The sequence below is a fragment of the Camponotus vicinus genome, unplaced genomic scaffold, assembly GCF_025532165.1.
Source record: "Camponotus vicinus isolate PSW18456_S1 unplaced genomic scaffold, iyCamVici1.0 SCAF_8, whole genome shotgun sequence".
Lineage (NCBI taxonomy): Eukaryota > Metazoa > Arthropoda > Insecta > Hymenoptera > Formicidae > Camponotus > Camponotus vicinus.
This window is the reverse complement of record NW_028141980.1, coordinates 9030320-9047684: the sequence shown is the minus strand read 5'-3', so window position 1 is coordinate 9047684 and position 17365 is coordinate 9030320. Positions and strand designations below refer to the sequence as shown.

Below are 17365 nucleotides of genomic sequence, written 5' to 3'. Positions count from 1 at the left end.
TCTCCCGTGTGTCAGTTGCGACAAATTTGTCACTCCAAGTCACGAGCGACATATATGAATGGCAATTACTGTCGGCGACGATTGTCCCGATTAAAAAAAAAAGCAACGCATTATTGTACTGCTCGAGATTTTAAATCGAATCGAGAAATGAAACGGAATTCGAAGGTGACAGGTCACGTTAAGTGCCAACGCCCACATACTTGAAGTGTCGTTCTTTCGATTATCCATCATAATACACGACAATGACACTTATGCAAGAAAGCGTACTCTGTTCTTCGTTATAATCAATTTTCGATTATTTCAATTCTTATCAACGGAGCTGCTATTACTTATATGTCCACGTGGATCCAAATGTCAAATCCCACATATAGTTTTAATTCTCGACTTCCGCGTCTATTCATATTCTTTTTTTCTCTTTGGCGGTTCCTTGGGAAATTTATTTGCAAAAATTATGTACGCGTGTTTTGTTGATACGTAAATTAATGGTAGTTAGCTAGAATGCTAAATTAGTATTAGGACCATTGTGACATCGAAGTGATAGCGGTTGGCCTTGATGCTCGCGGGGGCGTGAACAAAAAAAAATCCTGGTACGATACATATGTATCATACCAGGGTTTTTTATTATACATTATATATATAATGTTGTATATGTGTATTAAATCGTGATAAATAATGTTGGCATGTTCTGATAAGATCTCTTTGTGCAGAAAATTAAATTTTAAAGCAAGAAACTGCGAAATAATGCAAAATTCTTCTCGGTTGTATACAATAAAAAAGAAATGGTCTATACACACAGGTGGTCAATTACTGTACATGGACGATCTAATCATTTATAATCATTCGTATAAAACAATTTCCATATACGTTTGGATATGAAGGAGATTCGATTTATTTCTCGATCTTATATATGCTAAAAAAACAACGTATAATTAATCATATAGTAATCATTGGTCTAACAGCGTGTTCAATGATCTGGCCAAATATTGTACACATATATATCGTGATATTCTTTATGGATATGATTATAATATGTGTTAAATATAGGATGACAACACACGTTCAAGTTGAAAAGATAACACATATGCATGTATCGAACATTTAAAACTCTCTAAAACAATAAAACACCATAATACCATTTTAAATATCTGTACTTGTTCTCATAAAAGATACACATTTTGTTTCAAGGCGTTATACCCACATACATACATGTAAAAAAAAGTATATATCAACTCGAGGCATATGTGTTGGCGTAATACGTTTTTCATTAAATCATTACAGAGGAAGCCTATATCGCCTCTATGAATATTATTGACAAATACAATCATGTAATAAATCTTTATATATGCTTTCGAAGCAGCCTTTGCATAATATCGCAAAGCACCAATGATAGCGCAAACACTCATGGGAGTTAGTGATTTAGTCGTGCAATTAGATTAATCGATGTGTTAATTGTGTTAAAAATAACTTAAATACTGATCAAGTATACCAAAAATATCATAATATAAAATTTAAATTACGCATACTATGTTAACGAAATACGAAAATAATTAACAAACTAATAATGACAAGGCAAATGAACCACACGCGTAGATGGTCGACGCAAAACACAAAAAATATATTAATTGAAAGATGTATTAAAATATAAACATAATAATGTTTAAGAAAAATAAAGAATAAACGGTCGCAATAATCGATATATAAATAAACGCAAACGTTTCGATCCTCTCCGAATCCTTTTCAATGCTATAAAGTATTCCAAAAAAACCGCAATAACACAAGAATCATGATGCAATGTCACGCTCGGAGTCGTCGAAAAAATTGCTAACATACATGAGGTTACCGTCGAGTCAAAATTTAAGTAACGAAAATGAAAATTTTACAATTGACATAGACAATACATAGTGTAATAAAAAAGAATTTCGCCAATATAAATTTAACGTCGCTATGGCAATGCCTGCCAGTCCGCATGTTACTCACTCATACTTCTTTATAAGTCCGCCATTAGAAGATTAAACAAGTCGAGTTGGAATAAAGATGCAGCGGAACACAAATAATGAAGAAAAACAAAGACGTCGGAGCCCGCGATTGCGAGAAGAAGAAGAAGCTAAACAGAAAAGCTGTACAGAAAAAAAAGGAAGAGTCTTCGGAAACATAGGCAATACAAGCCAGGACTCAAAAAAAGAAAATAAAATTCTAGGAAAGGAAGGAAGTAAAAAAGAAAGAACAAGAAAAATATTTCAACCATCGATAACAAATAAAATTGAGGAGAACTTGAGGAGGCACTGTGCCCAGTGTCAACGAAGAAGAAGAAGGGTCCAGAGAAAGATAGGGATGTATGTGGGAGGAAGTCGGACGTGTCTTTACGCCCATTTGATCAACGAACGACAGAATCCATCCGTGGCAATGGCATCGACGCATATCTTGTGAAGAGAGCATTCACACATTTTTCAGTCTAACGAATAATTACTAGAAAACAATATTCGCAGACTAGAAAAATATGTGAGGCGCAAGTGGCTGGATCGGGAATCGAACCCGAGTCTTTCGCTTTCCGGGCAACTGCTCTAGACCACTGAGCTATCCAGACCTCGCACCTAATGCTGCTTTTTAACACAGTATCTCACTCGATGGATGCAATGCTGATTGCCACGGAGGATCCCTGAAAGGTCGCTCGCTGACCAAATAAGTGTTGGTGGAGGTATTCGCGTGCATGCTGGCTTCCGACTGGCCTTCCGTATGAAACGGCACCGACGAGCACAACGCCGTAGGGAGTTCTAATGTATATATAACGTAAAAAACGTGCAACGAGCAAGATTTGTACTCCACTGATTCCTCAGTTTTGGTCGTAACTCGCACAGTACCTTATCCCTTTTTATTACATATAATTTTTGTTTTATTATAAAAAATTGCGTTTATTTATATATTGATTATTGCGACCGTTTATTCTTTATTTTTCTTAAACATTATTATGTTTGTATTTTAATACATCTTTCAATTAATATATTTTTTGTGTTTTGCGTCGACCATCTACGCGTGTGATTCATTTGCCTTGTCATTATTAGTTTGTTGATTCTTATCTTTGTAACCACTTTTAATTCTTATTCACGAAAATAATTATTTTGTTCGATACATGAAGTCTATGAGATGTTAGTAAAATTCATTTGCGTCGTATCTTGTATAAAAATTCTATATATTTTTCTCTATATATTTTTTGTTTCCTCTCCGAGATTATTTTCTCTCAGGCATGCATTCAATCGCACTCGCTTTCATTTCGAAAAATTTAAAAAGTACACGCAAACAAAAATCTAAAATTACAATATAATTTTTAGGATTAATCTGTTAGAATTAAACAATCTAATTTATATCACAGCTACTAGATATCGACTTGGTTGAACTTGTCAATGTTGAATGTCACAAAGTTGAAAAATTCATGAGCTCTATTATTTTTGTAGACATTTATATACACACAGCGACATCAATATATGTATATTCAGACAGTTATTCGAATAAGAGTACTTACAAATGTTTATCCAACTGCATAGAATTCCTATAAATAAATGAAATAAAATGAATAAATAAAATACAAATGAGAGAGCACGCACACTATACTACATATGTATGTACATTGTATAATAGTATGATTCTATAGAGAGATATTCATATATTCGTTAACTAACAAGCAGAACGAATATATAACATTCTAATAAGATATGTAGGATGAAGTGAAAATGTATAACACAATTGACAAATAATCATCCAGATGATTATTGCTTCGAATTAAAAAAAATAGTCCCCCAATAATATCCAATAATAATATTAAATATATTTCGAGATCGCAATGTATGAATTTATTGTCTGACGGGGGCGTATACTTAAAGTTATATTATTATGTCACTAAATTATCTCCACATATTGCAAGCCCCAAATATCTCAGTACCGCTATGAATTTATGCTAGTTATGAGAAAGTCAAATCGTAATCACATCATGAATAGTGGAAATAATGAAAAATGTATTGAATATTTGAAACGCAGATAAAACAGGCAAATGATAGAAAGATTCCTTGATTTAAGAATCGTCGCTATCGCTCTCTCGCTGTTCTCGTGAAATTTCGTCTACATGACACGACCTATCGTTATCCACGTTTCTATCGAGATTATGAGAGTTCCATAACGGAAGCCATTTATTCACGAACCACCAATGTACCGAGAGTCTCCCGTGATTACATTCCGTTCTCTCGCATCTGCCGAGAAGCTGACATATTCCAGCTAGATTGCCACTTTGGCTGCGAATACAAGAATCGTCGCAAGTATGTTGGCGTTCTACGTATCGGTTTACGGGACAGATAGAAGCGTTCGACGTGGAAGCGCCAGGAGCGAATACAGACCGCAAGATTGAAGACGGATTCGACTCACCGAATCTCGTATTAGATGCCGCGTTAGAGGATGTCGAGGGGCCAGGATCCGCGCCGCTCGGCGGATTCCCACTGTTGGATGCGTTTCCGTGACCAGGAAGCATCGAGGCGCGATCCATTCTACCGACGTGAATCATGGCGTACAGAGGATTATTGACGGACTGCCCTGTCCGATTAATCCAATCCAGGTATCTCCCGATGTAAATCGCAGAATTCGAATCGGACAGAATCTTACCGCGACAAGTGCAATTGGCGGGATTTCTACAGTGACAACACTCCATTTTGAATAATTCGGCGGCGCGAAGAGCGTTCATAGGTAACTTTGCATAAGAGTATTCACCGCGACAAAACGGGCATCTGCAATTTCTCGAGACTTGATATACATAGTGCCTGGAATTAGTAGCGTCCTGATACCGTAATCTATTGTGTAAATTATTACAATGATGACAAATGTATCTCACGTCTGCGTGTCTACAATATGGGCACGTGCAATTATACGCGAATGGATGTGCGGAGCGTCTAGTGGAGGCATACGCGATATTTTCCGTGGAAAAGCAATTACGACCTAATCTGTTTAAGGAGCTTTGGTGAAAATTACTACTCAATCGAGAATAATCAATGTAGATGTGTCTCGGTTGATCATATTGGTTCGCATTTCTAGTACCCTCCACGTCATTCAAAAAACTATGAGCGGGTACATGATATTTGTAATAATGACAATGCGCTCTACTGCTACACGATATCCGTTCGTGTATTCTCTCGTATGTATGATTATCCCCGTTATTTTGATTGTTTTGAGCTAATGGTTCATTTCGAGGAACCTCAGCGTTTTCATTGTTATCCTCGTCGTCGTCATTATCCAAACGTTCGTAAATATTCTCCTCCGGTTCCTGCTGTTGCTGCTGTAATCGACGATAATTGCGTACCAAATCAATCGGATTTTGATAATTTGGATTCAAATTCGGATGAAGCTGTAGCGTGTTGTTGCTAGGACGATTTTGTGGAAAAGCGCGCGAGGCTGCGTGACCTGCGTTTTGATAACCGTCTTCTCTCTCTTGATTATTTCTACCTTGATTCATTATCACCGCGGCTAATTCGCCATTCTCGTATCGCTGACAAACGCAACGCGGGCCTTGACAATTATGACTCGCGCCGCGATTTTGCATACCGCTGGGCCCGGCTTCCCGTGACGAGTCTGATACCTCGACACCCAGGTCCGTGTTCTGTTCTGTCGCATGCCCAGCGGATTGTAGACCTCACATTGTCACCGCGGGGGCCATCGGTTTATCGATGATAGCTACACCAGCGTAACTACGCCCCACTCCCATGCAAGTCGGCAAGGTGGTCCAGGTATCGGTTCTTGGAGAATACACTTCTACCGATGCTAAACTGGAAGAACCGTCGTCTCCACCCACCACGTACAAAAGTCCGTTCAATGCCACGACACCTATTCGTTGTATTCATATTAGATTTACAACTACAGGAAAAATAAATCAAACATCCAAAAGCAACAGCTTACCGGCGTTACGACGGCAAAGTGCCATGTCACTGACGGGAGTCCATTGGTTAGTTTCTGGATTAAATGCTTCTACGCTTTTTCGAACTAGTGGACCATCATGACCTCCCACTGCATATAAAATACCATCAAGGACACCGACACCCGCACCGCTACGACGCGCGGACATCTCTGGTACAGGTTTCCATTGATCTTTCTCTGGGTTATAGCACTCGACACTGGAGAGACATTGACGAGATTCTCCATCATAGCCGCCAACCTAATTACAAAAATGTTTCCCTACATTAAGTGTATAATGAACAAGATTGTTTTCTAAGCAAGGATGTCTCAACTTACGGCATACAACAATCCTTTAACAACGCCTACTCCTACACTACTGCGCCGCGTTGACATTCGCGCTATTGGTCTCCACTCGCGAGTACGCGGGTCATATACTTCGGCTGAGTTTAATCCCGTCGAACCATCAAAGCCACCGACCTGCGGCATAAAAAATATCAGTTTTAATTTAAAAAAAGAAAGAAATATGTCACAAGATGCCACAAGTGTTTTTTTAGTCGACATTTTCCAATTGTAAATCGTATCGATAGAATACAGGAGAAAGGTATTAATAACATACAGCGTAAACGCAATTTCCGAGCACTGCTACACCGAGCGTCGATCTCCTAGCTTCCATCTCAGGACAAGGTGACCATTGATCCGCCGCAGCATCGTAAATATCAACTGTTCGTACTCTCAGTGATCCATTAAATCCACCAACGGCGTATACACGTCCGCCGAGAACACAAAGTCCTATAAAGCAATACAGAATTTAGCATTATTTTGTAAAAAAAAAATTATAATAATATTGTCTTAAATACGTTAGCTTACCGGCTCTACAACGTCGTGTTGGCAATTCGGAAACTTGATACCACTTTTCCTCTTTAAAGTCATAGCACTCGACACTCCTAATTGCTTTCGGAGCTTGTCCACCGACAACGAGCAATACCTTGGGCAAGCCTCTTGGCTGTCTCGGTTTGGTACGTGGGGTTTTAAATAATGACTTTTGCTCACCCTTCAGTAAATGATATTTTAAGGCTTCAATCAAGAAATCCTTACCTATGGAAATTCAATATATACATATGTATATATCGTCTTTTTTAAATGGTTATATATATATTATAATAGCAAATTTACATTGTAAATTTGCCTTGAGAAGTGGTTCCTCCTCTACACGTTGCACCAAATATTCTTGAGACAACAAAGGTAAGCGCACATACTCCATTAGCAGAGCTAAATTGGACTGTCTTTTTTCGAGATCATGATGTACCCATGAAATGACACATTCAAATACTTTTTCTTCAGAAGGTACCATTAAACGATCACTACAGATAAGCTTTGCAACTTGCTCAGGTGCCAGAGTCAAGAACTCTTCCGCATCGACTACTTCTCTATAAGATTAAAAACATAATTATTATCATTGCAATATATTCTGATTTGACAGATTAAAACTTGAATACACTTACGAAAAATGCTGCTCGATGTAGCTATCTGCATGCGTCAACAGTTCGAGACATCCATGCAGATCTGCAAATGCCCTAATACCAAGACAATTAGATGGATGCAATTGAGCTTGCAAAAAATCACAGCAGGCATCTCGAACGTCTGTCAATTGTAATAAATTTGCAGCAGGTAGGAGCACCTGTACATTATCCTCCGTGACATGGACTTCAGCAGAGTAAACGTAATCTACCAATAGCTCTAACGCCGAATAATCTACGCCTTGTAACGTTATTCTCTCCTGATCACGTTCCTCGAAACTTGTAAACATGGCATAAAAGTAAGGGCTACACGCAGCGAGAACCATTTTGTGAGCAGGTACCTCCATACCACTGTCTGCTACTAAGATGACATCGCAGAGTAAATTTTTCCTAAACAATAGTATCAAAATGTTCAATTTTTTCATAAAGATATATATCCAATAATATTTTAATAGATAAATGAAGATATATACTTTCTCATTTCATTAATGACATCAAAGGCTCGATTCGTATGATGGTGATTCCTATATGGTGGCTTATCTTTTCCATTCTCACGAGGAATGTGTTTCTGTGAGCTTTCATCTAGGGAATTCTGGCTAGCGTAACGAAGTAATAAACAGCTGCAATAATAAAAGATAAATTAAACTTTTTGATAAGTGTTCTCCAAGTTATTATAGATTGATTAATGGGGGGGACACTGTTTTCTTACGCTGAAATATTTAGATATAAGTAAAGGATGAAAGACTCACCTGCCCTTGGTATCGGAACCGTCGCCAACATTATTCAAGACGTTAGGCAGTTGATTCTGTCCCGCTGATTCCATTTTAGTCGATTTTAATTAGATTTCGATACTCAAAGCGTTTGTAGTTGAACACAACGAGATAATTAGCAAGTCAAAAACAAGTTAGGCTGTTTACAATAATTCCAAAATGTCATCAGATTTCTCGATCATCATTTGTACACTGTGCTTGATCATGATAAAATTCAAACAGAAAAATGATACCATTGATTTTATCAACTTGACGGGTAATAAATCTTCGCACGCGCTCTCGCTAGATTCCGAAAGCGAAAACAGACACGAATGCTTTGCTTCAGGTTCGGCTTCTCTCTTTTTCGGAGCCCTGTTTCGGTTGGGACAAAATACATGTATCACGTTCTTTTTTTTTAAATACCACTCGCAGTGATTTTCTTCTTTCTTGTAGGTTCTAACGATAGTTTTTGTTCTTACTACAGAGATTTTGGATTTCTGTCCCTTTCAGAGCGAAAATACACACATATTAGGTTTATCCCTACTCGTGCAGCGAAATTTTCGTACTTCCCTCCGACGGAATTTTGTCCTTATCACAACCAGGTAATATTCGACTGCACAGCTGACGGGTGAGAGGGGAGAGTCGCGCAATCATCGGCAATCTTCAAGGAGCTCCGCGCACTCTATTTTGACAGCACGCCATGCGCGCACGAGTTACATGTGTGTATGCATGTGCATGTGTATATACATATGCATATATATAATACAGTCTCGAATTTTTCTATTTTACATCGTCGAGCATCGAGATCTCTCGCTATTCCGAAATCTCCCCTCTATTCCTGCTCCGTATCAATAGTATGCGCAGAATGAAAATGTCATCGCGTCCTCCGTCTCTCATTCGCTTTCTCGCTCAATGTGTCGTCACGTGCTCCCGTATCGGGCAGAGAGAGAGAAGCGTAGGAGGGGAGATTCCAGTTTACCGAGAAACAGCTGATTCGGAATAAGAGAGGTGTTCCAAGGTCCAGCGTTTTCGTTTTCTATTCCGACAAATAAAAAAAAAGAGTCGCGCGAGATAATACATGACACTTTTACCCGAAGAGGAGATTCGATTTCGATTATCGATCCTGGGAAATAAAGAAACCTAAAATTCTATCCGAATCCTCTTACCATCCGTCGATATCGGCCCGCGCGCGACCTACCTTACCGACCTCAGAGGGCGCCGACGAACGGCGAATTTTTCAAGTTACGTAAACACCCGTGGAAGAAAGGGGAGAGAGTGTGCGTCCATACGACATCTCATCGATGTGTCAGTTAACAGGCGGTGCAGCCCGGTGCAGGCGGAGGCAGTCTGCCGTGGAAGCTGGTGGAGACGCCACGCCAGCCACGCCGCGCACGCCACGCTACGCCACGCGACGCGCCGCGCCGCGCCAAGGACGCGCCAACGACAGGGACAGACGTCGACGCTGCCTCCTTCCGTCCTTTTTCTTTTCATTCGAGCGAGTCGCGGTCGGCGCGTCTCGGTCTCGGCTCTTGAAAAAAATTCGACCGTTAACGGTCTCGTGGATAACGTCTCGCGGTACGTGTGTACCGGGGGGAACGCGCGCTGCAACGAGGAGAGCGGGAGAGAGAGAGAGAGAGAGAGAAAAAAAGAGGGGCTCTCGTTGGAATCTCGGCTCACGGAAGTCGATCGGAATTTCACCGACGAGGGTACAACCTCGCAACCTCCGCTACCGCAACGTCGTTTTTGTCTCGAAAAGGTACGTCCGCACGCCGTTAGTTCGCGATTGCGCGTTACGATATCGGATCGCGACTGCGGCTACCAAGTTGGCGCCCGAATCACTATAGGATGCCTATACATTTTGCAAAAATCACGGTAACGTCCACGCTGCATTATGCACGGAGCGACGAGACGCTGGAGATGGGGACGAGAGGGAGAGGGACGCGAAAGAGGAGCACGATGTATTATCCGATAAGATGTTACCTCGATGCGTGCGTAAAGAATTTGCTGGAGAAAAAAATCGCGCGTCTCTTAAAGCGTCACGACGTAGTGAAGCGACGAATGTTGCCGAAACTTTCCTCGCGGACGTCATATTTTTATTATTTAGATCGCGTTTTTATTATTTATATAAGGGAAAACAATTGTATTAGCCAATGTCAGATCCCCTGAAATATTCCGTGTTATAATATATAATTCCTGAGTCGCTCGTTTAAAAGATTACGATGGGATGCGTTATTTACGTAGGCTCTTCTCTCGGCCCCGGTATCGGCTCCCTGGAATTGCGCGCGCTCCGAGTAGTCTTTGTTCGATGCTGGAGCACGTTAAAAATATACTCGCTTTATTCTCGCGCATCATGCGGTGCGCTATAGTTCCGTAAATATGTCAACCACCTCGAAACACCTGTAGACCAAGAGACATAATGTACGAGTAAATATGCAACGATGCTCCTTTCGTATGCAAGCTAGATCGAGCACGGGGATTCGTTATCTTCGAACCGGGGAACGCGCACGTTTTTCCGTTTCTAAGAAGAGCGATACATTTTACTCCGGAAACAAAAGCGATACGCGCATACTTCTTCCAAGCACACGGAAAACAATAAACTTGTGGAAAAACAGGAGATAACGCAGCCTCTCGCGGTAATTAGCTTTGCATTGTCGATAATGATAGTCGTTGCAAAATTGCATAAGCTCGAAACTATCGCGAGGAGATAAACGGGCGAAATTAACAGCGTCCGTTATCTATTTGGTTTCGCGAAACGTTGCAACGGACAACGATTGCTTTGATTTAATACGTAGCGTATTACGGAGCGTTAATATGTACACGAGATGGACGAGATACCGCGATAAAGTATGGTGGATAAGATCGCGCGTTCGGCGGGACGGAACGAGACGCGAAGTCGAGGCGCCGCGAAATGCGCAATATTGTTACAAGTGCAAGGTTAACGTGACTACGTTGCGCGGATCCGGCTGATTATTTCCTGCCGGTAAACGGTCTACAGCGTCGATTGTTGCTATGTCGTTGCCGTCTTGCGTCGAGTCATCGTCGCAATTACTCGAGAACGCGTGACTTAGGGTCTGGCTTACCCTAATAGCACGAAAAAGTCATCATTCATTCTTGAGGATTTTCTTTAAACATAAAAATTGATCTTTTTCACGTTTTACATTTTATATCTCTATTTTTATATTTAGTTTCTTTTTTAATTCGATACGAACTTTTGCACGTAGGGTATTTAAAAATGACATACGAGATATGTTGTCCTTTTTTAATTATTTAAAATGAAAAAATTTGATCTAGTTTTATTCCGTAGAATATTTTTGGGATATAAATATGATTAAAATTTGAAGAATTAATTTTTCTCAAGAAATATATGAAAAATGTTAGTGAGATCGAAATATCTAATTTTAAAATGACGCTACTTTTTGTTAAAAATAACAGCTGCTCCTCGTGTAATTATCTGAAATGAAAAAGTTATTCTAATTTTATTCCATAGAACATTTTTGGATCTAATTTTATTTAAAAAAATTGAAAAATAACAAAGCAGTGTCATATTTTAAAAGATGCTTCAATTTTGTTGAAATTTTTTTATTTCCCCCAAGATCAGAAAAATATTAAATATTAATCTTTTTAAATTTTAACCAGGTTCAGTAATTAAAAAATATCCTTCTAATAAAATAAAATTAGAATAAGTTTTTTTCACTTCAGATAATTGCACGAGGAGCATGTCACATTATCATTTTTAAACGCTACATAGAAACTCTTATCGAACAAACAAAAAATTAAATATAAAAAATTTAAAAATACTGACATGTTTACACATCGATAAAAACATGTATAAAGCGCCAAAACAAAAAGACCAATTTTTCATATTATTAAAAAAAATTCTAAAGATTATTCATTGTTCATTCTGTTAGAGTAGGGATTTTAACTGTCAAATTTCCCTCGAATTCCGCGATCAATAAAAAGTCATTCATTTAGGATGTAATCCCAACGGTCTGTTCTCCCCTCGATCTTGCAACTGTATATACCTTCTCTCGCTGAAAATGATGGATGTATGTTCTATTATTGAAGATAGAAAAATTGAAAGCGTAGGTGGTACGAATTTAAAAAAAGGTAGACCACTTTTTTTCAGTCGCACTTAATTAAGCGGAATAGGCTGCGCCGGTTACAAACGGGGGAAACCATTTGCGATTCGAATGCGATAACCTTATCTGCGGGTATTGGACGGAAAACACATTATCGCCTTTTACCCATTTTATCTGCGTGACCTCGGAACATCATTTCGTCGTATCTGAGCGAAATTTATTTGTGTGAAATTGACGAGCCGCCTCGGTGGCCCCCCTCGTGAGCGCGAAAGTCGAACGTTTCGATCGACGATATGAGCCACCGTGAGATTTCTAATATGTGCCCGAACGTGCCACGACACACTAACGGAAAGTTGACACTCTCGACCAAGTCGACCAAGATAGCGCGTGTTCAGTGAAAAAGAAAGCGATGCTCGCGCAGCGTGAGTAAACGCACGCACACACAAACGCAAACGGCGACATTCGATAAATACTATCGCAGCGGTTTCCAACCTTTTCGAAACACCGTAGCACACTTTCGAACTGGATAGTATTTTGGACAGTATTTTGTAAAGCATCCAGCGAAAATATGTATTAGATATGAGTTATATAAAGACTCGTCAACCACACAGAAAAAAAAATAAGTGTCAAGTCAAAACTTATATATGTACTTAAACTAACGCGTTCATTGTTTCGTATATACGCAACAATTTATAATCTTCTTAGAAGAATTTAATAATTTTAAATTTCAACAATATTATAGTTTTGTTTTAATATTGTAATTGTCACCTCAAGAATATATAATTATTTAATTCTACTTTAGGAAAATTATAATCTTTGATTTAAAAATGTTATTTTCCATCTAACATTGTTTCTTTTCCATTCGAGAAAATTAAATCTTAAATCATAAGAATATATTTTTCTCGATTGAACTATATAAAATGGCTTCATTCAAGTAAGCAATTATTCAAGCAATTATATTTTTCTTTAATTAACGCAATATAATCTCATTTCAAGATTTCCATGTTAAAACTAAATATATTTTTAAAAGAAGAATGTTCTTTTTTTCTGTGCACTTCCGTGTGTTTATTTTTCTAACGAGAGTGAACATAAAAGTTTTATAAATATATGAAAAATATATCAGAAACGAAAGTAAAAAATTTCTCGTCTGATCTCTCGTCGTCAGAAAAATACATTTAGAAGAAACTTGCTGCAAAGTAATACGAAGAAAAATGACTAAATGTGTTACATAGTTGCTTGAATGTTTAGTCGACTACGTACGTGAGGCGAATCGCGAGCTTTATCATGTATTTGTTCACGTTGCGTTTCCGTTTTTTATGACGGAGATAAAAGATTTATGTATAGCGAAGCTACAAGAGAGATATGTACTTATTTCTCTTGCTGTAGAAAATGATTCCAGGTGACTCGCGCACAGGATATCCCAAAAATTTCGAAACAATCTCTTTAACAACAAATTCATTCAGTAATTTGAAATTCTTCTTAGCGAGGAAAACTAATGCACGATCGCTATCTCTTTCTAATATTCTATATCTTTCATTGTATATATGTCATATATCTTTATAATTATACACAAAAACTTTAAATTGGACATTTTCTATTAAAATAAATTTCTATCGAAATTAATGAGTAAGAAATATATTTGTTTTGATTTTTGAAAATTTAATGTGCGAAAAATCCTTTTTAACTCGTGTAATTTAAAAATTATTATATCCTCTACTCGCATTCGACATTATCGTTAAAAAAATATCAATTTTAAAACAGATTCAAAATGATCAAAATCATTCAAAAACCTCTTCAATTTTTTGATATCTAAAATAGGACATATTTACGATAAAAAAAAAAACAGATATATGTCATGTATATTTCGTAGCTTTTAAATCGTCTATAAAACACGCGTGTCCGATAAATTGAAATATTCGAGGATAAAATGAGTGAATCACAGCGAGTGCACCGAACTTGGCTAAAAGTACTTACTTTAGATAGTATTATCGCTTAAATTTGTCGAAACTGCGCGAAAGCAGTGACGAAATAAATATTTGCCGTACTTGTGCGTTCCCATCTTTCTCTTCCACGCATTTTACTTCGCGCCGAAATTTTCTGTGACGTAACGATCGCAAAAGTATACGGAGTATAATATAAGTATACTATTGAGACGGAAAAAAGACCCTTTTCCAGAGGAAGGAAATCCTGTTCCTAGGATACCGAAAGTCAAGGTGAAAGAAGGGCAAAAAAGTTATACACAGAAAAAAATAAGTATCAAATCAAAATATCTTATATACTTAACTAACACGTTCATTGTTTCGTATGTACGCAACAATTTATAATCTTCTTAGAAGAATATAATAATTTTAAATTTCAACAATATTATATTCTTATTTTAATATTGTAATTGTCACCTCAAGAATATATAATTATTTAATTTTACTTTAAGAAAATTATAATCTTTGATTTAAAAATTATTTTCTATCTAACATTGTTTCTTTTCCATTCGAGAAAATTAAATCTTAAATCATAAGAACATATTTTTCTCGATTGAACTATTTAAAATGGCTTCATTCAAGTAAGCAATTATTCAAGCATATTTTTCTTTAATTAACGCGATATCTCATTTCAAGATTTCCATGTTAAAACTAAATAAATATTTTCAAAACAAGAATGTCCTTTTTTTCTGTGTAGTCAACGGCAAAGAACTTACCGGATGCCATTGAACTCTATATCGTATGCAAGTGACAATCATCGATGCTTATTATTACGCAAACGGTCAATAATGCGTAAACACAATAGGCATTTATGATTCTATGCATTTATACGCGCTCCCGTCTCCGCATCTGCGATCGCGAACGATCGTTGAATGATCTTATCTTGGAACGACACTCGGACGACTACCAGTCACCAATTATCTTTATGTGTCAATAAGTCAATCATTCCTTAATGATCATATCGAGATCGTTCATATGCGCATTTTATAAACCTAATGATATATAACGTATTCCGTTGTGCGCGCGCGTTTTCAAGTGTCACTTACGTTACGTGGCTGTTATTTACCGAAGGAACGATCGATATGATAACGTAAATATGTCGCGAGCGATGTGCTCGTATATACCTCGTCCTATGCCTTCGCGTTATCGTTCGCGGAAAATTCGGAAAAATCGAGGAATAATTGTATTTTTTCGCAAAAAAAAAAAATGTTTCATCGTTATTTCGCTCCGTTTCTAAATTGAAGCTCGAAATTGAAAAATGTATGTACGATATGTACAAAATTTTTACAGAATATTTCCACTTCTCTTTATTCTACATTATTTCTGAAAATACGAGAAATACAGGACCCTATACGTTTAATCTCGAGGATTACAATGTGACACGAAAACGCGCTGGCCTTGGATGAAAATGAGTTCTTAAAATACTGCACGTGTGATTAAATTAATATTTATGGATTTTGCGTGCGTACGGATCGATTCTTGCGTGCATACGCTTCATAAGATACGTTAGAACAAGATTCAAACACGATCGGAGATACGCGAGTTACAAGCGAAAAATTGGAGCAAACCCATTTTTTCGCCCTCCCCGATTAATCTTGTTTATCGCTCGTTGCTCATCCAGAAACGACAAGTCTAAAGCGAACAAACGTAGACCGGGCGTGAATGAAGAAATAAGGAAAGATATCTGTCTGATTGATACCGATGAAATTGTGATATCGTTGAAAAAGGAGTGCCTTTACGTTGAATAAAACGTGAATTGGCAATTTTTTTTCTTCCCCCGAGATACATATTTATGCGATAATTCAAGGACGTTTCGTATTAGATACAATCGTCCTTTATCGTCCTTTCGCGTAATCGAAACGTTGGTCGGGGGCGTCCCAAAGTGATGCCAAAAATAGCGCTCGCGATGCGGGAAGGGGCCATGCGCGACACCGGCCATTAAGCCGATGAGAGACGCGGAGACGCGGAGACGCGGACCGGAAGTTTAATGCACGTATCGGTTGGCGATCGTATTAGTTAACGATCGTCGAACGAGCGTCGTAAGAGACGAGGTCGGTATCGACCGCGGGATATATAGAAAGTAACGGATATATGGGCCTATATATAGTTGTCGTATGAGGAATCGCGTCGGAGCACGCATATCGTTTTCCCCTGCTACCAATCCGAACCCACCCAAGGTTAATTCAACCGCGAGCCGGCCGTCCGCGAGCACCCCGCGATTACCCTCTCATTCGGCGAATCTTCACCGGATACGCCATTCGATGGCTATTCGTGGGCGACAGTGTCGTTATCTGGCCAAGGGGAAGGGTGACGGCAGGAGAAGGCTATTCTGTTCGTGCACCTGCAGCTGCGCTACCTCGTCCTCTAGTCCCGAAGTCGAGGAGCAACCGGACGGATTTTGTAAGTTTGACGAGAGCGCGATTTTCATGAAAAAAAAAGAGAGAGAGAAAATAAAATGCGCCGACGCGGACAAGGCGACTTAGCTACTAAGGCACGGTTAAAATGCACAAATTGTTTCCTTCCTGCGCTCGTTATTACGCACGTCTCCTTCCGCCAAGTGCTCGTTACTCGCACGGTAGCCTACTTGGCACGGTAGCCGTTAATATTCTCAACCTGTAATGGCTAATGGTCGTTCCGTGAGACCCGACCAGCCCGAGTCTCGCTTTTCCGGAGATCGCGTCATTTTTCCCGTAAAATTGGAGCGTCTCCGCATACAAATGGCGATTGATCGCACGAAAAAAAAATTATCAATTCGCCCGACCCGAAGAATCTGCCTGCGCGACACCTGCGATTCAATGTCTTCGCGTCGCTTTATCATTCACGACAGTGAAACCGAATACCGAACAAAGCGTCGTATTGCTCGCGTTGTATTTTGTTTTTTAATGAGCCGTCGATGGTGCCTTCCTCTCCTTTCGCGACAGCAATGTTCCAGTGTCTCGATTCCAGCGAGATATTGCACCCTATCGCGCGTTTCCCCTTCCCTCCTCGCCCCCTCGCTTCGATTTTAATTGTCTTTAATTGTCGATTAATCGTATAAAAAAAATTATTCGCGTATCCGATAACCAGCGAGGCTGTGCAAACAAAAGGTCTAACGATTTTGCGTAATAACAACTGTT

The 17365-nt window shown here is 38.8% G+C and overlaps 3 protein-coding genes across 6 annotated transcripts in view; 1 reads left to right on the top strand and 2 right to left on the bottom strand.

Annotated features, from left to right (window-relative positions):
- Positions 1 to 861: 861 nt before the first annotated feature.
- Positions 862 to 5575, bottom strand: LOC145975661 (uncharacterized). Its single transcript, XM_083106313.1, has one exon. It carries the CDS (start codon positions 5573 to 5575, stop codon positions 4064 to 4066), a length of 1512 nt encoding a protein of 503 aa, XP_082962439.1. The 3' UTR covers positions 862 to 4063.
- Positions 5576 to 5665: 90 nt separating this feature from the next.
- On the bottom strand, positions 5666 to 11377 carry Kel (kelch protein). The gene is made up of 9 exons (XM_083106312.1): positions 8192 to 11377; positions 7916 to 8062; positions 7428 to 7832; positions 7099 to 7352; positions 6793 to 7020; positions 6542 to 6714; positions 6262 to 6402; positions 5929 to 6184; positions 5666 to 5856 (listed from the first exon to the last, which is right to left on the bottom strand). The coding sequence occupies exons 1-9, from the start codon at positions 8263 to 8265 to the stop codon at positions 5666 to 5668; spliced, it is 1869 nt and encodes a 622-aa protein (XP_082962438.1). The 5' UTR covers positions 8266 to 11377.
- LOC145975657 (dual 3',5'-cyclic-AMP and -GMP phosphodiesterase 11) overlaps positions 9765 to 17365 on the top strand; it is a 28636-nt gene continuing 21035 nt past the window's right edge. For 2 of the 4 annotated variants that reach the window (XR_014440035.1, XM_083106295.1), the window contains exons 1-2: positions 9816 to 9947; positions 16357 to 16649. Coding sequence is in view for 2 of the 4 variants with exons in the window: in XM_083106295.1 (XP_082962421.1) it covers positions 16364 to 16649 (286 nt within the window). In the remaining 2 variants the exon portion in view is untranslated. Of the gene's footprint in view, positions 9948 to 16356; positions 16650 to 17365 lie in introns of those variants that run through there. The other 2 variants (XM_083106299.1, XM_083106296.1) reach the window with 2 other exon arrangements.

What these genes read in the sequence shown, in the direction of transcription:
- LOC145975661 (XM_083106313.1), bottom strand. Translation starts at nt 5,575, where the DNA reads ATGCAAAATCGCGGCGCGAGTCATAATTGTCAAGGCCCGCGTTGCGTT.
- Kel (XM_083106312.1), bottom strand. Translation starts at nt 8,265, where the DNA reads ATGGAATCAGCGGGACAGAATCAACTGCCTAACGTCTTGAATAATGTT. An exon ending in TACATCGAGCAGCATTTTTC is followed by an intron (nt 7,353 to 7,427) that starts GTAAGTGTATTC and finishes TTAATCTTATAG; the next exon opens with AGAAGTAGTCGATGCGGAAG. An exon ending in AACACGACGTTGTAGAGCCG is followed by an intron (nt 6,715 to 6,792) that starts GTAAGCTAACGT and finishes ATTGCTTTATAG; the next exon opens with GACTTTGTGTTCTCGGCGGA.